The 25,028-nt window shown below is 62.5% G+C and overlaps 3 protein-coding genes and 1 long non-coding RNA gene across 4 annotated transcripts in view; 2 read left to right on the top strand and 2 right to left on the bottom strand.

The window, feature by feature from the left end:
* The window catches only part of RTN4RL1 (reticulon 4 receptor like 1), a 29,913-nt gene extending 27,783 nt beyond the window's left edge, over positions 1-2,130 (bottom strand). The window contains exon 1 of the mRNA XM_032130158.1: positions 1,908-2,130. Within this exon, the coding sequence (XP_031986049.1) occupies positions 1,908-1,920 (13 nt within the window). The 5' untranslated portion in view covers positions 1,921-2,130. The remainder of the gene's footprint in view (positions 1-1,907) is intronic.
* A 1,589-nt stretch (positions 2,131-3,719) lies between these two features.
* DPH1 (diphthamide biosynthesis 1) lies at positions 3,720-21,722 on the top strand. The gene is made up of 12 exons (XM_032129873.1): positions 3,720-3,824; positions 4,572-4,724; positions 7,012-7,075; positions 14,539-14,660; positions 16,328-16,482; positions 17,070-17,191; positions 18,388-18,456; positions 19,163-19,319; positions 20,250-20,350; positions 20,594-20,672; positions 20,980-21,111; positions 21,628-21,722. Exons 1-12 carry the CDS (start codon positions 3,776-3,778, stop codon positions 21,700-21,702), a joined length of 1,278 nt encoding a protein of 425 aa, XP_031985764.1. The 5' UTR covers positions 3,720-3,775; the 3' UTR covers positions 21,703-21,722.
* A 66-nt stretch (positions 21,723-21,788) lies between these two features.
* On the top strand, positions 21,789-22,840 carry OVCA2 (OVCA2 serine hydrolase domain containing). The gene has a single exon (XM_032129879.1). The coding sequence runs from the start codon at positions 21,814-21,816 to the stop codon at positions 22,789-22,791; it is 978 nt and encodes a 325-aa protein (XP_031985770.1). The 5' UTR covers positions 21,789-21,813; the 3' UTR covers positions 22,792-22,840.
* A 561-nt stretch (positions 22,841-23,401) lies between these two features.
* On the bottom strand, positions 23,402-24,966 carry LOC116453910. The gene is made up of 2 exons (XR_004243966.1): positions 23,937-24,966; positions 23,402-23,818 (listed from the first exon to the last, which is right to left on the bottom strand). It is a non-coding gene; the product is annotated as an uncharacterized LOC116453910 (long non-coding RNA).
* Positions 24,967-25,028: the final 62 nt, after the last annotated feature.

Below are 25,028 nucleotides of genomic sequence, written 5' to 3'. Positions count from 1 at the left end.
AGGAGGCCCAAAATGCCCCCAGGAATCACAGCACTTCCCCAGCCATGCTGCCGCCATCCTGCTGCAAACGACTTTGCCCGTGCAGCACCGCGTGTGAAGCCGTCCCCTCGGAGCCACCTCCTCTGGAGATGTCAACCACGCACAGCTCCTGCTGCCTCAAGTCCTGCCAAGGCCCCAGCCTCAACCCTGGTCCCCGTCAGTGGGACGTGGAAGGCGGTGGCAGTGCCACCATCAGCCCGTGCTGCCACCCACCAGCACAGCCTTGCGTTGCCACCATCCTTGACAAAACCAGTCGCCCCCGAGCCCTGCAGAGGGGTTTGGCCCCAGCCCAGCGCCCCAGCAGCAGCTGTCCTCTTTTGCCCTTGCCTCACATGTTGGGTGTCCCCTTTGCACCCCCCTTGGGGTGAATGCAGGGGACGGGGACCCCCTGCCCAGGGACACCTGGCCACAGTGAGGCAGGGAGGAAGAACCTGTCGGCAGGATGGAGGCCTCCTCTAACTGCCTGTTGAATTATTCAGGAACGGTATTAACTTATAAATGAGTGTGTTTGACTGATTTTGTGGTTGATGTACAGATAAATTCTAATGAAAGACAGCTACAAGATTTTAAATTATTAATTAGACTGCCACTTAACAAAGCCTATTTGGCACTCTATTTCCTTGCTTAACAAGACAAAAAACTTTAAGAATAGGTTTTGCTTTAGCCCACAGGCTCTTCAATTTGCATTTTGTTTTTCTAGCTCCACAAATGAAAGCTGTAGATCTTGACCTTAACAGGCTACCCCTGGTGGGATCCAACCCTGTCAGCAGCCTCGCTGCCTGCTTCCACCTCAGACTCCCAGTTTCCCAGCCTGGATGATGCTTTTCTTTGAGCCGGCAGCACCAGGGCTGGGAATCAAGGCTGAAAACCAGGACTGCTCCAAAGGCTTGGGGTTTATTCTCAAGTCATCCAGCCTGGTTGGGTTAATACGCCAAACAAAGCTGAGGCGGGAGCCAGAGAAAGGAGCATCCGAGTGCGAGGCCCCACAGCCGCAAGGTGACATTTCCCCCAGTGGGAAAAAGCATCCCTGGGGTGGCAGCGGGGGCTCTGCCCTGCCTGGGGGTCCGCACCTCAATGCCAGGGGCTGCAAGCACAGCGTTGGCACCTTCTCCCGCTGCTCGAGCCTCGTCGGAGACGGGCATGTGCTGCTGGTGGCGAGGGCTGGGCCTGGGGCTATGCGGCCGCCCCCTCCCCGGCCATGGGACAGCAGCGGGGGGTCCAGCCGGGGTACCCCAGCATGGCACCGCTGTCCCTAGCATCTCCCTGGGACTGGCCCCAGGTGCAGCGGGGCTGGGGGTCTTGCCTCCCCCACCGTCCCGGGCCCCCCGGGAGGGCCGGCTGCTCCCCTCGCTGTGATGTCACAAAGCTCCCTGATGATGTCCCAGGCGGTTGCCATGGAAATCGCGTGATGTCACAGCGGAGCGATTCTCCTCGGGGGGGGCGGAACGGGACGGCTCGCCCCAACTTCCCCGCCGAATCCCCCGCGCTTCCCGGTATGCCCCGTTTCCCGTTCCCTCGCCCTGAGGGACGAGCAGCGACCCCTCCCGCGCCCGCCGCATCCCCGCTGCCTCCGGGACCCGCCGTACCCCGCTGCCGGCGGGACCCGCCGCGTCCCCGGTCCTGCGGGACCCGGCGCCTGCCCTGCCTCCCTTCGCTCCTCCCGGTCTCCCGCCTCCCCGCCGCGCTGCGCTCCTGCCGGTGCCGCTCCCCGGGGGGTGCCCGAGCCTCGGTAGCGGTGCCGGTAACGCGGTGGCGGCGGGGGGCGCCCGGCGGCGCGGCCCCAACTTCGGCGGGGAGACAAACTTCGGGGCCGGCCCCGCTGCCCCCGGTGCCCGTGGCACTCGGTGCCCTCCCGGTGCGGCGCTCACCTTGGCGGAGCATCTTGGAGCCGGGGCGGGCGCGGTCTCCCGGCGGCGGTGGCGGCGGCGCTCAGAGCCTCGGGCGAGGCGGCGGCGAGCGGTAGCGGCGGCGGCGGCTGCTGCTGCTGCTGCTGCTGTACCGGGAACGAGGAGCCGGAGCCCGGGCGAGCGGCCCCCGCGGGGGCATGGCGGGCCGAGCCGCAGCGGCACCGGGGAGCGCCGGCCCCGGAGCACCGGGGAGCGCCGGCCGCGCCTCTGCCCGCCGCGCGTCCCGCCGCCGGCTTTTAGGGGGGAGCCGCCCCCTCGGGGCTGGGGCCGCCGCCGCCCCCCACCCCCTCGGGCAGAGCCTATAAAGGGGTGCCCGGTGCCGGTGCCGCGCTGCCTGCAGCGGCGGGCAGGGCTGGGCAGGGCGGGGCGGGGCAGCGACGGGGCGGGCAGGGCTGGGCCGGGCTGGGCTGGGCGAGCCCCCCCCGGGCCCCCCCTTCCACCGCCGCCGCCGCCGCCTCTCCCGCCTCCCGTGGACAGTTCGTGAAAGTGCCGCTGCTCCCGTTCCCCGCGCCGCCGCCCTCCCTCCGCCCCGCCGGGGGATACGGCCCAGCGCCGCCCCCCCGGGGCTCTGCGGTCCCCCCCGGGGCCGACTGTCACCCCCGGCCTATCGTTGTCCCCTCTGCCATCGTCGTCCACACGGTGCCCCGTTCTTGCACCGAGGCTCCGCCGCGCCGCCCCGCGCCTGCCGTGGTCACGGCTGTCCCCGCTGTCCCGCCTGCCCAGCACCGTCCCTGCCGCTCCCCGGGGACCCGCCGTCCCCTCTGCCCGCCGTGTCGCCGTGTCCTGCCGAGGTCCCGCCGTGCGATCCGGGTCTCTGCTGTCCCCGCCGCCCCGGCACGGTCCCAGTCGCTCCCTACGGTGCCCTCCACCCCTCCTCGTCCCCTCCGCCCCACCGCGTCCCTGCTGTCCCACCGGGGTCACGGATACCCCACCGGGGGCTCTGCGGTCCCCTCTGCCTCCCGCTCGCTGCTGTCCCCTTTGTCTCCCGATTCCTGCTGTCCCCGCACTCTCCGCCGCGATCCCGACACCCCACCCGGGCCCCGCTGCCCCCGGGCTGTCCCCGCTGTCCCCAGACAGTCCCTCCTGCCTCCAGAGGGTCCCTCGCGCCTCCTCCCCTGTGCACCACAGGGGGTCCCGTTATCCCACCGGGAACGCAGCTGTCCCCGCCGGGATCCCCGCTGCCTCCTCGGTCTTCTATCGTCCCCTGGAGGTCCCCGCTGACCCCGGACTGTCCCTCCTGCCTCTCGAGGGTCCCTCTTGCCTCCTTCCCTCTGTCCCACCGGGGATCCCGTTATGCCAACGAGAATGCTGCTGTCCTCACTGCCCCAAGAGGGTCCCGTTATTCCACCCGGAGCACTGCTGTCCTTATTGCACCGTCGGGATCCCCGCTGTCTCCAGGGGGTCCTCATTATCCTCTGGTCCCTCTTGCCCCAGGCTCCGCAGGGACGTGGCTTCTGCCCCACGACAGGGGCGGGGGGGGGGGGGAACACGGACCCGTCACCATGACAACGTCCCCGGTGCCCCCGCCCCGTCCCTTTGTTAACGTTAAGACCGTTAACCCTGAAGCTGTCAGCACCGGGAGGGATGCGGCGGGACCACGTCCCCGACGTGAAGGGCGGACAGCCCCGCCATCGCAGCGCTTGTCACACCCCACTGCACACCCAGTGTCCCGTCGGGACCGTGGCGGGAGCGCTCGGTCCCCGCCGCTCCGCCCGTCCCGTCGGGGCCCGCAGGTGCGCGCCTCCGCTCGATCTCTCGGCCGGCGACTGCTTCGGCCTCGCGCGGGGATCGCTTAGTGCTGCCTTCCCGCCTCCACGTGCGCCACAGCCATGGCGGCCCCCGTGCGGGTCGGGAGCGCGGCCCCGGTGCCCGCCAAAGGTGGGCTGGGACCGGGTCAGCGCGGGGCTCCCGGTGCCGCTACCGGGCGCTGCTTTGGTTGCCTCGACGGGAGAGGCCGGGCCGGCGGCGGGAGGTGGCTCCGCCACCGGCCCGGCCACCCCCGCCGCCGGCCCGGCCCAGCTGGCCCTTTGTCGGTTGTCCCGTGGGCCGTGCGGGGAGGGTTTAGTGGCTCGTGAGTGCCGGTGTTGGGCTGGAAATAGTGAATAATCCCCCTGCTGTCACTCCCCCGCCGCACTCTGGCATTGCCGAGATGTAGGGGGGCGGCTGCTGTCGGGGGGCGGCTTCAGGATGAGGCTCTCGGGGATGGATCACCCGGCGCTGGGTGGCTTTTTCCCGGTGGGATAACGGGATCCCCTTGTTGGGGAAACAGGGGCGCATTAGGGTGTTGCCGGGGCGCTGGCGGATGAGCCGTGAGGGGCTGTGCGTGGTGTCCCCTCGGTGTGCGGACAGCCAGCTGCACTCACAGCGTTTCACATAGTTACAGCGGTGCTTTCTGGGCTAAAAAAAAGCCTCGTTCCCCAAAAAAGCGCCAGCAATCTGCCCCCAGCGTGAAGGACAGGACCCCACCCCTTTTCCCCGCTTGTCCCTAGGGGTTTGAGCACAGCGACCCTTCTCCCGCTGGACCCAAGGACTGACATGAGGACAGCAAGGATGCTGGTGGCCCGTGGGGTGCGGGCTGCTGTGCCCTCCTGATCCCTCCTTTGGGTGCCCCCGTTTGTCCCACAGCCCGAGGCCCCGCGCGGCACGTGGCACAGCAGATCCCCGAGGAGATCCTCGGGAACGCGGAGCTGCGGGAGGCGGCGGAGGCCCTGCCCCCCAACTACAACTTCGAGATCCCCAAGACCATCTGGCGCATCCGGCAGGCTCAGGCCAAGAAGGGTGAGCGCTGACCCGGGGAATGAGCGGTTTTGGGGCTGGTTTGTGCTGCTGAGCCCCTCCCCCGCAGTGGGACCCCCATGGGGCAGGGGTGGGGCCGAGCTGCTGCTGTGCTCCGGCGTGTTTAGGCTCTGTCTTGGCGAGCTCTCCTCCTCTCGAGGGGGGTTAATAGATCTGTATCTCTGGATTATAATCACATTGGACAGGACAGGTTGAGCTGCGCGGACTTGTCAGCCTGGAGATGTGTCTGGGATGCTGGCCAGGTCCCTGCTGTGCTCCTCTTGCCTCTCTCCTCTCTCCCTGCACTTTCCTGACACGCTGCCGGGGCCGGGAAGAGGGAGCCCCACAACACCGGGGCGGGGCTGGCAGGGAGCTAGGCCATGCTGCTCTCTGCTCTGAACCTTCCTCGGGGTCCTGGGGGCTCTGAACCTTCCTCAGAGGGTTGTGTAGCCCCAGAGGAGCGGGGAACGATTGTGAAGGCTTCAGGAGCGGTGCCAGGGCTTTCCCTGCACAGCCTGTGCATCCCACTGAGCAATATGTGATCAACTACAGCGAGCAGGACACGGAGCCTCCCCCTCCATCCCGGGGTGTCAGCGGCGTCCCCACCCTCACTTCACGCGCAGGCAGGGGCTGCTCGTGGGGCCGTGTGGCAGAGCCAGATTTGAAATGCTTTGTATCCACCTGGGAACGTCTCTGCCTGCTGCCACCGAGCTGGCAGGGCTGGCAGGCGTCACGGGGGATGTTCTGGAAGCTGAGCTGCTCCCGGCTGCGATGCCGAAGGGCTGGAGGGTGTGGAGCTGCCCGGTGCATTCCAGCTGTGGTGTGGGAGTCAGGGCTGGACGTGTCCCATCAGGACATGGCGAGGCCGCCCAGCCGTGCTGCTCTGGCTTTCATTGCTGTGTTTTGCTGCTTGGCACCTCCTAATTAAATGTAAATATGCGGCTGGGATTTAGGCTTCTGAGCTGGGAGCAGAGCCCATCAGCCAGCCAGCCGTGCTGGGATTTAAAAATCCGCGTGTGCAGAGACCAGCCAGGGACTCGTTGCTGGGGGAACGCAGCCTCCCACCGGGCTGCAGCCTGCCCTGCCTGTGCCCTGCCTGCTGTGGGGTTTGGGGGGGGCTGGGGGGCACCCCTTGTCGTTGTGCTGTGATGGTGGAGAGCAAGCCAGCTGCCTCCTGCCAACCCCCTGTTTGCAGATCTGGGGTGGAGGGCAGCCCCAAATGGGCCAAAATGGTCTCAAATGGCCTGAGGGATGCTGGGACACAGAGCCCTCATCCCTGCCAGGTCAGGCAGGGGCTGGCAGAGCACGTGCAGCTTCCCTTGGGCCCTGCAGGTTGGAACAGGGTGGGATCAGCCCGATTTGAGCCAAGCCTTTACACAGCTCCACACTGGCCAGCGGGCTGGGCCTGGCAGCATGGGGACTTTGTTGGAGGGGAATCTGGAGGGAGTGTTTGGATAGATAGCATGAAAGCTGGGATATCTTAGTGGAATTGGGAGGCAAAACAACAGGATTAATGGGGCCTCCTCCATTCACCTCCTCCATCGTGGTCCCTGCTCCTCCCCACCGCCCCGTGGGGGGCTCCTGGCTGGGCCCCAGGCACTGGGCAGTCTGCTGGCCTTTGGAGGAAGAGGGATTGTTCTGAGCTGTGAGGAGGGAGCAAATGAGGAAACATAATTTGTTGTTGAATAAATTCCTGCAAGGCACAATGCTGTGGCTGCTGCTGGCCACCCTCCTGAAATGGGGAGAGAAGCTGAGAGGGGAGCGTGGAGAAGAGCAGCGAGGATGATCAAAGGTTTGGGGCAGCTTCTGTATAAGGAGAGATTAAATAGATTTAGATCCTTTAGCTGGAAAAGAGGTGAACGAAGGGGGATATGATAGGGAGGTAGAATTGTGAATGATGTGGAGAGGCTGAACAGGGGATGATTGTTCACTCTTTCTTGTACCAGGAGAACCAGGGGCACGCATTTACATTATTAGAAGCAGGTTTAAAATAAACAGAAGAATACCTTTTCCTGTACAGCACATAATTAAAATCTGGAAGTCATTACTGTGGGAAGCGGGAGAGACCAGCAGTGTCAGCAGGTTCAGAGAGGGATGAGGTGTGTGCACAGGGAGAGTGGATACAGCCCAAGGCAGGATGGTGTGCACCCCAGCTGCCAGAGCCACCCAGATTTTTGGCCAACGCCTGCCTGGTTTGGGTAGGGTGGTTTGTGGCTGCACCTTGAGCTGGTCCTCACTTCAGGATGGCCCTTCCAGCCCCTCCTAACCCCGTGGGTGTTTCTCTTCCCAGTGGCCCTGCAGATGCCGGAAGGGCTCCTCATGTTCGCCTGCACCATCGCTGACATCATTGAGCGGTAAGACCACGGCTTTTCCCTGCTTCCCTGCTGGGCTCCAGGGCTGGGGAGGGGGTGAGGGCTATTGCTGGGAATAGGGTGGCCACTGGGCAGGATGAGGCCCAGGGCTATGGATGAGGGGATGCTGTGGCTGCCCTCGTGGGGCCACAGCCTGGCTGGGCACAGCTGGGCAGCCCTGCGGCAGGTCACGGGGACCTGCTGCCAGCCCTGGGGACAGGGACCAGCACGGTGCCAGCCCAGCCCTCGCTGCTTGGCTTCTCCTTCCCTCTCCTCTGTGCTGGGAGCTGCTGACAGGCTCAGCGTGCCGGGGCCCCCGCGGGGGTGCTGGAGCTGGGGAGCAGCCGTGTTAACAACCGGCTGACGCCAGCCCGGTGCCCGCGTGCTCGCCACGGCAGCACAGCCAGGGGAGGGCTGGCAGCGGGGCCACCGCTGCGGCACGGACCCGTCCTCCTCCCCCATGGCCTCGTCCTGCCTGTGCAGCCACGCTGCCCAGCACGGAGATGCTCAGGGGCAGCCTTGCTGCGGCTGGGGAGGCTTGAGGCCATGGTGATAGCACGGAAAGGGTCACTCCTGCTGGGTGACCCCTTGACCGCAGCTCCTCTCTTGATTTTTTTGTGCCGCTTGAGAGGCGAGGCTGAGGCACCGGAGAGGAGCTGGGCTGTGCAGTGACAGTGGATGCAGGCACCTTGCAGAAATTGGCCGTGATCTCTTTCCTGCCGAGCGCGCCTGCCTTCCTCCCCACCCACCACAGCCCCCTCCGCAGCCCCTCTCTGTTTTAGCACAATGAATTAGTGCTAATAGCGCTTTGTGCCTCGTCTGCCATCGGGGTCGTGGCACTCATTAGCAGCTGCCTTCCCGGGGCCGGCAGCCTCGCCTCCCCACCCTGAGCCAAGCTGCCGCTGCCGTGCCGGGTGGGAAGGCAGCCGTGCCCGCGGGCTTTGTCCCCGCTTTGCCGTCGTCTCCCCCGCGGGGATCGCGGCAGCCCCACACTGGGTGGGAAGGTGGGCACGGGCAGGGGATGGGCACGGGGGGCAGGGGATGGGTGCGAGTGTGGGCAGCTCTGCGTGGGTTTGTCTCTTTAAGTGGAGCTGCCTCCTCTCCGGCTTTGGCACCCAGCCGCTTTCATGTCTCCGACTTCAAAGGCAGTGGATTAAGGGGCTCTTTTATCTGAATGAAACCTTAAGCCCCACTTCCCGGTGGATGGTGGATTCCAGGGTGCTGAATGCCGGGGTGCGGGTGGATTCTGGGGTGCTGGAGTCCTTGCTGGACTCGCCCTCTTTGCTGGGGGTGCTCCACAGGGCTGGTGAGGGGTGCTGGTGGGAGATGGGTGCTGCGTGGGTGGAGGTGCCCAGCCAAGGGAAGGGATGTGGGGGCACTGATGGGATGGTGTTTGGATGTGGGATGGCGTCAAGGCTGAGCAGGAGGGCCGTATCCTTCCCTCGCTGCCACCATGCATCACCCAGAGACACCCCACTGCCAGTCCCTTACTGAGAGCACTGGGTGCCATCCGTGATCCTGGCTGGGATGTGGCTGTGCTGGGTACCAGCACTGCCAGCCAGAGGATTGTGGCTGTGGGCAGGAGTGAGCCCAGCCCTGTGTCCACTCTCTCGGGGACACACTCAGGACCAGTTACACTGCCAGAGGTGAGGTGTGAATCGGCAGGTGGCCTCGTTAGTTCCTGCCTCTTCCTGCTATTAATATTCATCGCCAGCATTAATGTGGAATTGCAGCTCGGCCGCCCGCTCCTGCTGGCCCTCCTCACCCAGTGCTGGGGCCGGATGAGCCTCCGACGTGACAGGAATCGCTGCAGCCGTGTGCTCTGGCTGCCGTGGCCAGGCTGGGGACAGGTGCTTGGGGTACCATCAGTTCCGGGCTGGTGTCCCCTTCTGGTGACAGAGAGGATGTGAGAGCTGAGCGTGACAGGAATACCTTTGTGCCCACGGGGGGCATTGCTCAGCAAGCAGCCCCTTTCCCCAGTCCATCCCCACAGCCTCCTGTCCTTGCTGGTGGGAGTTTGGGGAGTGAGTTCCCGCTACATTCTCTGCTGCTGGCTGCAGAGCCATGCCCGGGGCTGGTGCCCCTGGGGTGACAGTGCCCACCCCTGTGTGTTCCGGTTGAACTGGAGCCGTGTCAGCTGCCACTCAGACGGAATATTTATCCCTTCTGCTGGAGCTGCCTTTTAGTAGAATATTTGTGCCGTGGCCTGGTGGTGCTGGGGAGAGCTGAGAGCGGGGACGTGGCTCACTCCCCCGCATCACAGGCGGCTCGGGGAGGACACGGTGCTCGCTCTGCGTCTGTCTGTCCCCGTGCAGTGGGTTGGCGGTGTCACCACGTCCCTCACTGCCATGTGGGAGTGAGCAGGCCCCTGGGGAGCCCCGTGGGGTAAGGAGGGGAGGGGTCTGAGCTTCCCAGCTTCTGCACTGGCACTTGCCGAGCCCCGAGGGGCTGTGGGGGATGAAGATGTAGCTGAAGCATCAGAGGCGCCGTGGGGTTCTTAGCCTGCAGCCTTTGAAACTGAGAGCGCACTCGGAGCATTGACCGGCGTGAGGCCAGTTAATTACCGTTAATAGGTTTGTCATTGTCAAAGCTGTGCCGGGGCAAGCCGGCTGTGAGGAAGGGGGGGAGCAGGGCCAGGGTCTGCGCGCTGCCGGCGCCGCATCACGACGCTCCCGGCACCTTCCAAATTGGCTCCATTTGTCACGGCTGATGTAATTCGGCAGAGGGAAACTCGTGCTGGGGGGCGGCAGCGTGGAGAGCCACGTGGGGGGAGCTCGGACCACGGCTCGGTGAGGGGGCAGCCCCCCAGCCCACCCGCTGTCGTGCCGGGAAGGTGGCAATCGTGTCCCCCTGCACCACCAGCTTGCAGCTGGGGGCTGTGCAGCCAGGAGCGGACCCCTGCTCCCCTCCCTGCCGGGGCTGGAGCAGACGGATCAGCTGGGCTCTCAGCTGGGCTTTTGATTCCGTGTTAATAAAGTCGGCTGTCAGGCTTCGCAGCTGCTGATCCCTCTGTCTTCCTGTGCCACGATGGGATGAGAGGCTCTTGCTAGTCAGTGGCGGGGATGGGTAATGGCAGCGGGGCCCAGGGGTGTCCTGATGCCAATACAGGCTGCTCTGCCACGGCTTTAAACACCTCCCAACTCCCAATGAAGAAGATCCGTGCAAGGCCGTGCTGGAGGCACGCAGACCATCCAAGTCTCATCCTGGTGACTCAGGAACATATGGGGACTTTTTGGATTGACAGCAGGTCCTGGTTGAGCAATAAAGAGTTAAACATCTGTGTGCCCAGCCCAACAGCTGTGGCAGAGCTTGAAATGCCAGGACAAAACAGCCCCTGATGACCGGTGTGCCTGGCAGTCGCCGGCGCCATGGCTGGTGTGCCCAGCAGGTTCCCAGCGCCAGCAGGCACCAGGTCCCTTGGCAGGTCTGCCATGTGGCACTGAGCAGTGTGGCACTGAATGCTGTGATGAAGCTGGCAGCATCACCAGGAGGTCCCAAAAGGCCACCCTGGGACACTGGCACAGGTCAGGATCTGGCCTCAGCTGCACAGTGCCATGGCTCTGCTGGCCAGCGCTGCCTTCCCTTCTCCCCTTGTCCTTTAAGCACAACCTGGAGGCGCTGGCAGCGGGTGCACGCTGTGCAGGGGAATTTAATCACTGTCATTAACCACACAACAGCATCATTAGGAGGAATGAAGTTCTCACTTCATTGGAGATGTTCAAAACCTTCTACCCGGGTGGTGGCTGCGCCAGGGGGATAGGGCAGGGCAGAATGTGTGGGGTCTACAGGGCTGTCACCTCCCAGGGCTGGGATGTGCCAGCACAGGTGTGGTGCCCACCACCATGTGCCCCATGCCACTTCCTCATATCCCACAGAGCTCTGTGGCCTGGCCATTGTGAAGAGGGGACAGGCACCATCCAGGCACAGGATGGTCATGGTGGCTTTACAACCAACAAGCACTGGCCCTTGGTTTGCCTTATTTTGGGATTTTTTGCTGCTACGGGACCAGCAAAACTGGGGTGCCCTGGGACATGCCCCTTGGGATGGTGGTGTTTGCCCTGGCACCTATAGTGAGGACAGAGTGGGAAGTCCCCTCAGGGGAGGGGACCCAGCTGGAGATGGTTGCCCCTGGGGGTCTGTGGGGACAGCCACCTCTCCCCATCCTGCTCCACTTGCAGAAGCTCTGTGAGGCCCCATCACTGCCCAGCTGCAGCTGGCCTCCTCCAGCACCAATTGCAATAAAATCGCAAACTCGTTATTTTAATTATGTGCAGGCTTCCTGTGCTAATGAAGCTGGGAGTCTGGTAATGGGGCTTGGTGATGGACTTCTCCACTAATTAAGTGCCCTGTTCTCAGCCAGAGCTGGGCTCAGCCCCCACGGGTGTCCTGGGACATGCTGGCGTTGGGCACAGGGCAGGCAGTGGGTGTGGGGTTTGTGGAGTGATCATGGGGTGGTTGTGGGGTATGTGCAGGGCCACATGCAGGTGAGGCAGGGGGCTGTGAAGCAAGGGGCAGTCTGCACCATGTCCCTGTTCCCAGCACAACATGCAGGCATCCCAGTGCTGGCTCCATCCTCCCATAGCCCCGTGGTGCCAGGACTGGCCACTCTCAGCCCAGTCCCCTCAGTCCTCTCCCCACCAAGGGCTGATGGACACACAGGGGCTGAGGACTCGTCCCTGCTGGGGGAGAGCAGCTCTGCCTCATGGCTTGAGGACCAGCACTGTATCATTCACACACTGCCAAGGGACCTTGCGCTCCTGCCAGCAGCAAATGCTCTCATTCATTTTTCGAGGGGCTGGGATAAATCAGGGCTGCTCCAGCCAAGTGCCTGTGCTCAGGTGACACAGACTGGCTACCCCATGCTTGGAGACGTGCAGGCCCCGTGTGTGCATGTCTCTGACCCAGCGATTTTAGCCCCCAAACTTGTCCCTTGATTGCTGCTGCCTCTATCCTGCACTGGGGAGCTGGGCTGGGAGGGCCTGGGGGTCCCAGCTGGGAGCGTGGCCGGGACCTGGCCCGCCCTGGAGCACATCCTGCCAGTGCTGAGCATGGCGCTTTATAAATGGGATTTTGGGAGCCATCTGTTTAAAGGAGCAGATAATGAATTAGGGGGAGATGAGAAAAATGCTAAGGCCAGGCGGTTTTTCAGAATGAGCCGGGGTTTGCGGGACGTAAAAGATGAATAACCTCCCCACGTGTTCAATATTCATGAGCTCCCAGCTGTAATGAGTGTCTAGGCGCTGGGTGGGGACATCCCTGTCACCACTGCCAGCACGCTGCTGGGACCCATCTGCGGCTGTTACGACTTCCAGGGACACGAAACGCCGACAAGGACGCTCCCGTGGCTGCCCCTTGTCCACGTCCTGGTCCGGGCTGGTTGGTGAGCAGTTCCCCAGCCCGTGTCGGAGGCAGGTGGCTGCTAATTGACATTTCCTTCCTCTGTAGTTTGATGAAAGACTCTGGCGACACCGAACTGATTAAAACATCAAGGGGAGGCCCTGGCGCTTGCCTTTGATTTGTCTCGGGAGATGATTACGGCTCCGCTCGATTGTCCAGCCCAGCCGGAGCGGGTGATCGCGGTGTGTGCCGTTCTGGAGCCTCTCCTGCAGCACCACCAGGCTCCTGGCCTTGCCAGCACCATTCATTGGGTTCCCTCCTCACCAAGCATCATCCCGTGGCTTCTTTGCTCAGCTGTGACTCCGCTCCCTGCAGCCAGAGGAGGAATCTTGCCCGTGGCCAGGACAGGGCTCAGCCCTGTCTCTCCCTGCCCAGCTGCAGCCCTGCACACCGGACAGGGCCACGGGCACCTCTGCCCTCCTCCTTCCACCGTTGCTATTTCACTTTCTTGCTCTTCACCCCCAGGGACTTTCTCTGGGGTTTGGGCCAATTTGCATACATTTTAATCTATAAAAAATTAAGCGGCGCTGGCTGCCGCTCTGAGTCAGACCTCCCCATCCTGAATCTTAAGGAGCTGAATAATTTTCCACTTTTGCTGAGATGTGTGGAGTCTGATTCATGTTCATCTCATCACCTCTCATTAGAGGAGGGGGCTGGGGGCTCCAAAGGGTGCGAAGAGCCTTCTCGAACCTTCACTGGCAGCCCCCAGCCCCATGGCGTGGCCAGTGGAGGAGCCATCCTCCCACCCAGGCCACGCTGGCCGTGAGGAATCACGGGATTGGGGTGCTGGCAGGATCCAGCCCATCTTCTGACGCTCCCCAGCTGCATCCCCAACCCCTGGAAAACCGTGTGGAGTGGGAACTGCCCAGGCTGGATGCGGGAGGTGAGGATGGCTGTGCCCCCTCCTCGGGGGTGCTCCAGCAGAGCTACTCCCCTGTCCCCCTCCCCGGGCGCTGACGGATGGGCCGGAGCTGTTAATATTCAGCACGCTCCACCATTTCTCCACCTTCTGCCATCTGCCCAGCTCTGCCCACCATTTCTATTCTTGCCGCCGACGTAACGCTCCCTGCCTGGCGCTTGGGGGGAGCGCGGGACCCTGGCCCCCAGCCAGCGCTGGGTGCTGGAGGGGGTGACTCTGTGCCAGGGCCTCCTCCTTCCCTGGTCCCCTCACGCCAACCTTGTGCCAGCAGCTGGGGGGACCCCGCTGGCACCGAGCTCCAGCTGCTGGTGCGGCCTCCTCGAGTAAATAAGGAATTAGCATCTGGTTTAAGCAGCCCCTCCAGGCGCAGGGTTTTGTCATCGCGATACCTGCTCTCATCCTGCCGCAGCAGCTCCCTGGGAAGGCAGCCAAGCTAATAATCCCCCAAAATGGTGCAATAAAATACCCACAAAGGTGGCGCCTCTGAATCATGCCAGAGCCCTGGCTTTGCTGCTCAGTGCTGGTGTGTGCCCCTTCACCCACAGGCTGTCAGGTGCCAGGTGGGTTTGGACTGGAGCGCTGGGGGTAGTGGGCAGCACCAGTGGTAGTTAGGTGCTTTTCCTTTCCAAGTGCCATTTAAGCACCAGCTCTTCTGGGGGTCACCCAATTTGGCCAAACTGGCATCCAGGGGTGACACAGCCAGGTGCAGATTGGGTTCACTGGCTCACACGGTACCCAGGCATGGGGTGATGGTGGCTTGGCTGGCACCGCAAGGGATGCCAGGACAGCTGTTCTGCTCATCCTGGTGGCTGCTGTCCCCAGGGCTGGCTGGTGGAAGCGGTGGGCACCACGCTGTGCCAGGTCTCCCTCTGCTGCTCTCCCCTCTGGAGCATTAGGAATCTGGCAGCGTGTTGTTTGATGAGTGGATAATCCGCTGAATTGCAAACAGCTTTACCCAATTGAAGAGGCGGATTACCGCTCTCCAGCTTAATCATGTTGACATCTCGGAGAGTAGCCAGGGCTTGTCCTCTTCGGCGTGTGGCTCGGTGGCAGCGCGGGGTCCCCTGGTAGTGACATGCCATGAGGTTGGGGGGCAGAACCTGGGCTGTGGTGACACAGCTGTGACCCTCAGTGCTGCACCTTTCCACAGATTCACAGATGCACAGGCGGTGGTGATGGGCGACGTGACCTACGGCGCCTGCTGCGTGGACGACTACACGGCCCGGGCCCTGGGCGCTGACTTCCTGGTGCACTATGGACACAGCTGCCTGAGTAGGTGACACTCAGCCCCGGGGTGCTGCTGGGGTGGCTGTGTGTGGCACTGTGGAGGCTGTGCTGCTGCCACTGTGCCACACCGAGCAACTCCACACCCCTCTTGATGCCAGCTCGGAGACTTAGTGCCAAAGGCTAATCCCTTCCCAAATTCTGTTCTTCAGCTTCAGCTGCTGGCTTTGGATGGGGCCAGGCTGGCTGGGTGGCTGCTCATGGGCAGGATTTTGGGCACAGCAGGGCGTGCTTATCCTGTTCAGCTGCGGCATCAGATCCAGCCCTGTGCCCAAGGGCAGAGCAGCAAGGCCATGGCTTGGCAGGACCCCGCTGGCCCAGGAGCTGCCAGCAGAGATGAGGCTGCTCCTGCCCCCCACCTGGCCTCTGTGGAGTGATGAGGAAGGGAATGATGGCAGAGGAGAGCGAGGGCCTGGGGGTTCCGCTCGCCCCGGGGCGGGGAAAGGCGGCTTTGTGGGTACAGTGCAGGCTGGGCGGGGAAGGGAGGAGGAGGAGGCTGTGTGCTCCCCAGGCGGACGGTACTCTGGCTCCAGTTGCCATGGAAACTGCGCTGCTGTCCCAGATGCTGCTAACTTTGAAGTCCACCCAGGATGGAATCAGCCCAAAAATAACAATAAGACGCTCTGGGTTTTAAGGTGGATCTGCAGAATTGCCATAGTGAATGGCAGGCGTGTGCATCCCTGCTGCTGCCACGCTCCCAGCACCTGGCAGCCCTCCTGGACATTTATGGGGCCCTATAAATGGGCTTGAAGAATTGCATCAGGCTCTGTATGAAATACTGACTCCCCAGTTGAGAACTCTGTCCTGAAAGCCACGTCGGTGTGAGCGTTTATGTGATAAATACGTGTGCTAGGTGCTTTGTTATGGAAGGAGGGTTATGGGCACCACTGGCACAGGGAGTATAAAACTCCTGGTTTGTAGGCTGCTGCTCATGAATGAACAGCGGGAAGGGGAGGAAGGGGCCATATCCATCAGGCTACTCCAGGGAACGGGAGTCACATCAGCTAGAGCTGCTCCCTGCAGGGACAGGCAGGCACTGCCCAGCTGACTGTCACCAGCCCAGCTGCCATCTGCTGCCCATGGCCTTGTCGCCCTTGCCTGCTCTGAGTTGGGTGAGTCACAGGGCACACTGGGTTACCCACGGGCTGCTGTGAGGATGCTGGGCTCCTTTTGAGCTGCCCATGGTGGTCCTGTCACCATGGTGGCCAGTGGTGAGGCACACGGATGCTTCCTGCTCCTTCCTGGCCCCACGTGCCCCGCAGGAGGGAGTAATTTGCACTTAATTGTGATCAGGCAAAGAGCACCAAAATGGGAAGTGAATGCGGAGCTGCAGATCGATGTGGACTCTGTGTACTTTAATTATTCACTTAATCGTGGTGACAAAGGCTTCTTAGCACCAGGGGTAATTAGATTTGTGTTCATTGATTCCCCAGGCTGCCATTATCTGGAGAGAAATGAGCGGGTGCTCTCCGTGGCTCCCGTCTGCACCCCCTGCCCTGGGTGCCAGCACAGGCAGAGGGGTGGCACAGCCCACCCTGCCTATACCAGGACAGTTTGGGGCATAGGGATGCTTTATCCCTCAGCTGCAGGCAGAAAAAGCCTGGGGCTCACTGGAGTGTACCCCACACTCAGACTCTGTCTCTTCCCGTCACCAGTTCCCATTGACTCCACGCAGGGGCTGAAGATGCTCTATGTGTTCGTGGACATAAAGATCGATGCATCCCATTTCCTTGAGACCATTCGCTTCAACTTCGCAGCAGGCACCTCCTTGGCCCTGGTCAGCACCATCCAGTTCGTTTCCACGGTGCAGGTGAGGTGGAGATCCCTGGCTTTTGTCTCCCCCTGAATTTTCCCCTGGCTCAGCCCTGGGAGCGGCTGCCCCAGGGTGCTGGTGGAGCTGGTTCCCGTCTGACGAGTCGCTGCAATAATGTGCTGCTGCCATAATGTTGATCAAGTACTTTATAATAACTCTGATCAATGTTTCATGGCGGCACCCCCTCCCCAGCTCCCCCGGGAGCTGCTCTGGAAATGTCAGGGCAGGCGCTGGAGCACTTGGCATTTTGATGCAGTGCCGGCAGCAGCCAGGGAAGCTCCGGCGGGTCTGTCTGTCTGCCCCTGAACGGCCGGCTGGGCAGGATGGGAGGAGATGAATGAGCCTCTTGAGCCGTGTCTATCTAAACACGGGGCTATCCAAGCGTTAAGCCTTTTCCCTTGTCTTTTAATTGATACGTTGGTTGAGCCTCGCTGAGCATCCTGGCTGCACCAGGCTGTTCCTGGGGCCGCCCAGAGCGGGCTGGTTCCCCTCCACTGGGACACAACAGAGCTGGGGTGTTCCCAGGGGTCCTCAGCCACCCTCTGTGCCATGGTCTGTCCCTGCTGACCCCACGTCTCCCACAGGCAGTGTCACAGGAGCTGCGCTCCCAGTACAAGGTGTGTGTGCCCCAGTGTAAGCCGCTGTCCCCAGGAGAGATCCTGGGCTGTACGTCACCCCGGCTTGCTCAGGACACAGATGCCATTGTGTAAGTACCCAGGGTCCTTCAGCACCCTCCTGCCTGGCCTAGGCTTGTCATCCTTCCTGCACCCTCTGCCTGGTTTTGTGCAATTTCAGGAGGTGGTGAGGGACAATCCACAGACTGGGCTGGGCCCCCTTCAGCTCCTTGTGCTGCTTTAAGTGGCGTGTGCTTGTAGCACAGAGGAAATAATTGAGTCGTATATCAGAATAGATAATAGATGGAAGGGCGGGTGGATAATTGGAAAAGACAAATGGCCGGGGCCCAACATCACAGCAACATTAATTTTATTTAAGGACAGCAAATTAGAGGGAGCACTTCGCTTCCTATCACCTAATTATTTTAGGTAATGGAAATGCTTAATGTACTGTGAATACAGTGTGCCGCAGAATAAATAAATACAAAGACCCCACCCTTGGGGGGAGCCGGGGAGCCCAGGTGTGGGTTGGGCCCTGCTGAGCTTCCTGCCTGCACTGCCGGGAGCCAACAGCACTGCTGCCTTTCCAAGCATGGCCGTGCAGGGAGCCAGGCTCAGGATTGCTGGGTGTGGGGTTGGTGGGAGCTCTGGCTTCATCCTGAGCCACTTCCCATCTCTCCAAGGACATCAGGAGCAGGCAGGGGCAGCCAGGCTGGCACTGCATTGGTGAGAGTGGGTCCTTTCAGCTGGCAGAGGAGCAGTGGTGCGGTACCAACCCGTGCAGGTGCACTTGGCCTTACCTGCGTCCTCCCTGCATTACTATTTTCTTCTTTGCACTGTCTCTGGGGCTAACTTTTGCAGACAAATTAGCTTTGATCTCCCAAAATGTCATTCTCCAATTAAGGGCAAAATCTAGTCAAGTTTTACGTCTGAATTCATTTTCCAAGCCCTCACTCCATTAGGGCAGCTGAATGAAAGGCTTTGAAATGTAATTGCTGACTGGAAATCCGATTAGAAATGGAAGCAGCAACGTCTAGAAGCAGCCATTGAGATGGAGCAGCTCCCAGCCACCCCGTGCCGGTGTGAGCACCCCTCCTTGCTCCGAGCATGGCTGCCTCTCCAGCCCTGCCATGCCATGGAGCCCTGGCTGTGCCCGCTGCCCCTGGGTCCCAGCACAGGAGCTTGGATTCCTGGCATCTCCACTGTGCTGCAGCTTGGGAAACCGGTGGACACACGGATGGGGTGCTGCTGTTCCCCAGTGCCACAGCTCTCCCTCCCCTCTCGGCAGGTATTTGGGCGACGGCCGCTTCCACCTGGAGTCCATCATGATTGCCAACCCTGGGATACCTGCATACAGGTACAGGCACCCACTCCCATCCCATGGTGGGGAGCACCCCAGCTTCCCCAGCTGTCCCCAGGGCTGGGCAGGCAGCTGCCTGCAGCAGGCATGGGCAGGTGAGAGGCCACGGGGTGGGTGAGGAGGTGCTTCGGGGGAGATGAACACCAGCCATTTACTCCGTCTGAATATAAACATTTTGACAAGTACCTGTGAAAGCTCATGGAGGTGCAGCCATTAAAGCCCGGCTGCAGCAGGCAGAGGCCATAAAGCGCGATGATGAGGCCGCTGAAAGCAGATGAAATATCAGGAGTGAAAGGCTGGGCCCATTTGGAGGAACCTGAATTTCCTAGTAGGTCGTTTGTTACGAACGGGAGGCGCACGTCAGGTTTATGGCGCTGGTGAAGCTGCCGAAACCCGAGTGGGATTTGATTAAAATTCTCCTCATCAAACAAAGCAACAAATCAAAGAATTCTTCATAATTGATGAGCCACGATGGGGGGGAGCTGAGTGTGAAGCCAAGCACGGAGCCGAGGCTGTGCTGGGTGTTGGGGTGCTGTGGTGGGACACTTGTCCCTCTCCCTGTCCTTGTCCCCTAACGAGTCGGCTGGGTCCTGCATCAGCCAGGAGGACAGATGCTGTGGGAGGCAATTAGTGCTAATGAGGGCATCATTTGGAGGGGGGGCAGGTGATGAGGGGTGCGTGTGAGCCTGGCTGTGCTTTGCAGGTACGATCCCTACAGCAAAGTGTTCTCCCAGGAGCACTACAGCCACGAGCGCATGCACCGCGCCCGGCAGGACGCCATCCGCACGGCCACCAGTGCCCGCTGCTGGGGCCTCATCCTGGGCACGCTGGGGCGTCAGGGCTCCCCCAGCATCCTGCAGGTACCAGCCCCCTCCCCAGTGTCCCCACCGGGGCACCCGGTGCTGCTGCTGGGTGGGGGGAAGAATTGGTGAGCAATGGCACCACTGGTGTCCTCGCTGCCAGGGCGAGGGTGGATGTGGCACTGCTGGCAACCCATCGGTGGCCACTGGCCCTGATCTGTGTGGGCAATTAGCAGCAGATGAGGGAGGCTGGACAAGGGCTCATTAAACCCATTCCTGGGGAGAGCTGGCCAGTCTTGGAGAACCCCCCCGCTCTGCCAGACAGCTTGGCAATTAATTGGCTGGGTTTGTTTTAATTGGATGAACTTCCAATCAGGTTCAGTGCCCCTGCTCAGCTGCCGTGCTGGCGCTTTCTGCACCCCGGCTGGGTGAGGGGAGCAGGACAACAGAGTTCTGCCCTCCGAGCACGGTGGTCCTGCTCACACCCAGAAATTCTGGGGTAGCCACAGGTGAAATTTGAGGCAGTGCAGGGAGCAGTGGGCAGAGCAGGACAGCAAAGTCCCAGCAGCTGCTCTTCCGCAGTGGGCAGGACACGGGCACGGCCAGGGCCAGCTGGGCAGGGGGTGATTAGTGCCGGCTCCAGAGGACAAGGACATCTCTGGCCCCTCTCCTCCTCCTGAAAGCTCTGGCTGCAGCCAGCCCACGACAGGCGGGTGTCCCAGGGCAGGCAGCCGCTAACGAGAACAGATTGTTGTCATTGAGCAGTAATTACTTCATTAGGCTGAGGCACGTGCTGGGGAGAGCTGGGCGCAAGCCGGAGCCATGGCCGCACTCCCTGACACTGTGCTTGGCCTACGACTGCCAAGGGGACAGGGCCGTGGGCAGAGCTGGGACCCACAGAAGGTCTGATGCCAGGAAGGGGCTGTGGGCAGGGCTTGGGGGGCTTGCTGGGGGATCCTAACCCTGCCAGGTGCCTTTTTCCCCCCACAGCACTTGGAGTTGCGTCTCCGCGCCCTGGGCCGGCCCTACGTGCGGGTGCTGCTGTCTGAGATCTTCCCCAGCAAGTTAAAGCTCTTCCCAGAGGTGGATGTGTGAGTGCTGCTGGCCCCTCTCCAGCCCCAGGGTGCCCCATCCCTGTCCAGTTCCTGTTTGAAGCTGTCGCTGACACCTCTGTCCTGCTGTCACCATGCACATGGCTGTGTCCATGGGGCAGGGAAGGGACATGGCTGTCCTTACCAGGGTGGTGCTGGCACAGTAAGGGGTGCAGCTGAGGGGCTTCACTGTGGCTTGTTCTTCCCAAAATGCTCATCACCGTTGTGACATTTCCCTTCCAGGTGGGTGCAGGTAGCCTGTCCCCGGCTCTCCATCGACTGGGGAGAAGCCTTCAGCAAGCCACTGCTGACACCCTATGAGGTGAGCACCCCTCCTCTCCGTTTTGGGGGACCAGTTCTGGCTTGGGCTGATGCACCAGAGCAGGCTTGGGGATGTCCCTGTAGCCAGACAGCGTCCCCTCCTCTCTCCATCTGTGCTCCGTGTACAGTCCGGGCATGCTGCTGGGATATCCAATCTTCTGTGAAACCAGTGGGATTCCCAGTGCCTTGAGCTTTGCCCCAGCAGTGCCCTCCTCAGCACACCAAGCTGGATGCTGGGACCTCTCCTAGCACCACCAGCTCCTCCTCTGCAGGCCCCCCTCGGGACTCATGCCCTGTCCTCTCCGCAGGCTGCTGTGGCTCTCCAGGACGTCGAGTGGCAGCAGCCTTATCCCATGGACTTCTATGCCAGCCAGTCCCTGGGGCCTTGGACGGTGAACCACGGTGGCACACAGCCCCCGCGCCGCGGGCAGCCAGCACAGGTGGGCAGCGGGGGGGTCACCGGGTCCCCGCTCCGTCCCTCGGGCCGGTGAGAGCACCGGGATGGGCTGAGCGCCCAGTGCCGCTCGGTGCCCGGTGCCGCCCGGTGCCGCTCGGTGCCGCTCGGTGCCTGGTGCCGCCCGGTGCCGCTCGGTGCCCAGTACCGCCCGGTGCCGCTCGGTGCCCGGTGCCGCTCGGTGCCCAGTACCGCCCGGTGCCGCTCGGTGTCCGGTGCCGCTCGGTGCCTGGTGCCGCCCGGTGCCGCGTACCAAAAGCGCCACCCCGTGGTGTCGTTGCCATCGAACAGTAACGGGGACAGTGCCAGCCCGGCCCGGGGGAGGGACACGCGGGTCCCCCTAGCCCTTGGGGGGGGTGAGCGCCTGCCGAGCCCCGCGGCTCCCCGGGAAAGCGGGGATTCCCCCCAGAGTGGCCCACGCGGTGCTGTGGGCTGAGCACGGACTGGCTCATCGCAGCTCCGGCTGGGGCTGGGACATCCCTGACCCTCCCTCTCCCTGCAGGGGAAGCCGCCCGCGCCCCCCGCCCCGCCCGAGAGTGGCGAGCAGCCGAGCACCGGAGGCCCCGCAGCCTCCTGAGTGCAGCCGCAGCTGCCGCGCTCTGGGAGCCGGCGTCGGCAGAGGCGCGGGCATTGCCGATGTCTCCCGCCAGGGTAAGCACCACCGGGACCCCCCTCTACTGTCGCTGGAATGAATGGGGATGCACCCCGTAACGTGAACACACCGCTGCCCGCGGAGAGTTGCCCCTTTCAAGGCCAGGCCGTGCTGCGGCCCTGCCCGCGGCCGCCGCGATCGCGCCGGGGGTCGCGTCCCGCCCGTCGGTGCCGCCCCGTCCTCACGCCTCCGGCGACCTCCCACCGCCAGGGGGCGCGCGTCACCTCAGCGAAGGCGCGCCGCGCTCTCTCTCCTCTCCGGCCAATCAGCGCGCAGCGTTTCGGCGGGAAGGCGGAAGGCGGAAGTGGCGCTCCCGGGGGCGCGGCCATGGCGGAGGCGCGGCCGCTGCGGCTGCTGGCGCTGCACGGGTACCGGCAGAGCGCCCGCCGCCTCCGCCAGCGCACCGGCGCGCTCCGCAAGGCCCTGCGCGGCCGCGCCGAGCTGGTGGCCATCGACGCGCCGCACCCCTTGCCCGCCGGCGCCGAGGACGACCCCGACGGGGACGATCCCCCCCGCGGCTGGTGGTTCTCTGGGCCCGGCACGTTCGAGGCGGGGGAAGCGGCGGCAGCTCCGGCGGGGCTGGAGGAGTCTCTGTCGGCCGTGGCGGCGGCGCTGGCGGAGCACGGGCCCTTCGACGGGCTGCTGGGCTTCAGCCAGGGCGCGGCGCTGGCCGCTATGGTGTGCGCCCTGCGGGCCCGCGGCGACCCGCGCTTCCCGGTGGCCTTCGCCGTGCTGGTGGCCGGGTTCGCCAGCCGCGCCCCGGCACACGGACACTTCTACCGGGAGCCCATCGCCCTGCCCACGCTGCACATCGTGGGGGACACCGACGCCGTCATCGCAGCACCCCTCAGCAGGGAGCTGGCGCAGTGCTTCGTGGAGCCGGTTGTCCTCACGCACCCCGGCGGGCACTTCATCCCCGCGGCTGCGGCGCAGAAGAAAGCCTACCTGGAATTCTTGGAACGGTTCTGCCCCGCGCAGCGCCAGGCTGAGCGCCCAGGGGCTGGGGAGGTTTGAGAACGGGCTCTGTAATAAAAAGGGCTCTGGTGAGCCAGGTGCAGCCACCCGTCCTGTGAAGCATCACTGTTTCCATGCCTCCAGAGGGATCAGAGAACAGCTCGCTGCACACTCTGCTCTTCAGTGTACACCCAGGCCAGGCTAAATGGTTCTTTTTCCCCTTTCTTTTTCAGCTTTGTTGTATACATGAGTATATAATACAGATATATATATATATAAAAATATATATTATTATGTATATAGCATATATAGGTAACAGGCAACACGAGTGTGGGGGTGTGACATTGAGGAGGGGGTTGAGGACAGGAGGGTGATGCTGCTCTGTGTGCAAGGTGCTTTCAGAGACTCAAATACCTGCTCAAAAGCCACAGTAAGTGTCTGCAAAGCACAGAGCTCCTGCAGTTTTCCACCCCAAAGACTCCTGGTTTTTAATATCTGCTAAGCCAAGCTTCCAGCTGGTCTGGGCCTGGAAAAACACTCTCATCCTTGGCAGTGCCAGGGCTGGTGTTTGCTTCAGGCATGAAATGCCTGATGGCTCAGTGTGCATGTGTTGAATCTTCTCTCTACGAAGTGCCTTCGTGAGTGAGAAAAACTTGTCACTGTTTCTGGCTCTGTATTATCCAGAAGCACACAAAAATCTTTATTGCTGTTACAGGTGCAGGTGTCCTGCTCAGCTTCTGCCCAGTTCAGCGCTGGGCACCAGTCTCGGGAGAGGGTCGTGCTAGCAGAGCTTCTCTAACCACGGCTTGGGGGTGTAGAGTCGGTGAAAGGGAAATTGGGTGAAAAATATTAATTTTCCCCTTGCTTGAGCAGCGGGGCAGCGCAATGTCAGCTCTGCAAGGGCCGGAGGATGCTGTGCTCCTGAAGCCCTTCCTGTGTTCACTCAGCTGGGAATAGCCTTGGGAGCTGCCGTGGGTTAAACCAGCCCAGCAGAAGTGAGCGTTTCTCAAACCTGCCGTGTTTTTACCCTCTGGTTTGCTGCTGGTCACGCCAGCAGCACGATGGTGATGGTGGCAGGAGGATGTGGCTGTTTCCTTGCAGCTGCTTTGCCCTGTGGGGCTGGCAGGGCTCGGGCGGTGCTGGCAGGCTGGGCCACTTCACGTGGGCTGTCTCACACCCGCTGCGAAGGCGTGGGGTGTCTGCACCCCTCGGTGACCACATCGGGGACACCAGAAGCTGCTTTTTGGGCGAGTGCTGCAGCTTGGGGCTGCACGCCCGGCTGCAGCTGCAGCTGTGGCCGAACGCGGCGACCGGCTGTGACAACGCACCGGAGCCTTTGTCTGCGCTCTCCCCGCGCTGAGCGCCGGGGCCGCCGGGCAGGGACGGCAGCGGCCGCGCTCGCCAGCCCCCGGTAGCTGTTTGATTATCGCCGAGCTCCCGCTCCGCCGTGTTTCCCGGCGCGGGGGAGGCACCGCAGCCGTGGCCGCCCGCCCGCACTGCGGCCCCCGGCAGCTCCGGGGCACGGGGAGGCACCGGCAGCTCCCGGGAAGAGGGAAGGGGAAGAAGAAGTCCAGGGTGTGGCGAGTGAGCAGCACGGTCCCAGGTCTGCAGGCAGTTCCCTCGGGTGAGTCTCGGGGAGGGATGGGTGACCTGAGCTGGGGTGCTGCAGTAGCTGCCTCTTTCCCAGGGGCTGCATAAAGATGGCTCCTGCCGGGTAGCTGCTGTAGCGGTTTAAATAAATGAATAAAAACAGATGGACGCGACCTTTGTCCACAGGAGGTGCCTGTGTGAGCAGCGGAGGGAGGTCCTGCTTGGCCCCGGTGTGGTGGGAGGAGGGAAGCGGCTCCCACGGCTGTCACGGCGTGTCCACACCGGACGGAGGGCTTTGCCTGGGGAATCCTGCGCTCTCCCTCCTTTTCCGCTGGCGACATGCCCTCGGGCTGGCCCCTGCCTCTCCGGCAGATCCAGGTCTGTTCTTGGGATGCAGCCACACTCCTTGGCTGCCCGCAGAGGTGAGCCTGGAGACAAAACTGGCTGATGTCGTCCCAGCTCTCACTCAGCTTGGTGCTGGGGAGTTTCCTTTTCCATCGCCCCGCGTGGCCCAGGGGAGTTGTTTTTTCCCCCAAAACAGCATGGCCCAGTTGCTGTTGCTGGGCAGGGGGATGATGGAGTGAGCCCGGGCTCCAGGTGGCAGCTGTGCCACTTGCCTGGGACAAGAGGGCCCTGGGGACAGCCACCAGTGTTACCAGCAGCACCGGGAGCCTGGGTGTTTTGGCAGGGGGGATGTCACCCCTGTC

Source organism: Corvus moneduloides, chromosome 20, assembly GCF_009650955.1.
Source record: "Corvus moneduloides isolate bCorMon1 chromosome 20, bCorMon1.pri, whole genome shotgun sequence".
In the NCBI taxonomy this organism is placed as follows: Eukaryota; Metazoa; Chordata; class Aves; order Passeriformes; family Corvidae; genus Corvus; species Corvus moneduloides.
This window is presented reverse-complemented; position numbering and strand designations above follow the sequence as displayed.

What these genes read in the sequence shown, in the direction of transcription:
- OVCA2 (XM_032129879.1), top strand. Translation starts at nt 21,814, where the DNA reads ATGAATGGGGATGCACCCCGTAACGTGAACACACCGCTGCCCGCGGAG.
- DPH1 (XM_032129873.1), top strand. Translation starts at nt 3,776, where the DNA reads ATGGCGGCCCCCGTGCGGGTCGGGAGCGCGGCCCCGGTGCCCGCCAAA. An exon ending in GGCCCCGGTGCCCGCCAAAG is followed by an intron (nt 3,825 to 4,571) that starts GTGGGCTGGGAC and finishes TTTGTCCCACAG; the next exon opens with CCCGAGGCCCCGCGCGGCAC. An exon ending in AGTTCGTTTCCACGGTGCAG is followed by an intron (nt 16,483 to 17,069) that starts GTGAGGTGGAGA and finishes CGTCTCCCACAG; the next exon opens with GCAGTGTCACAGGAGCTGCG.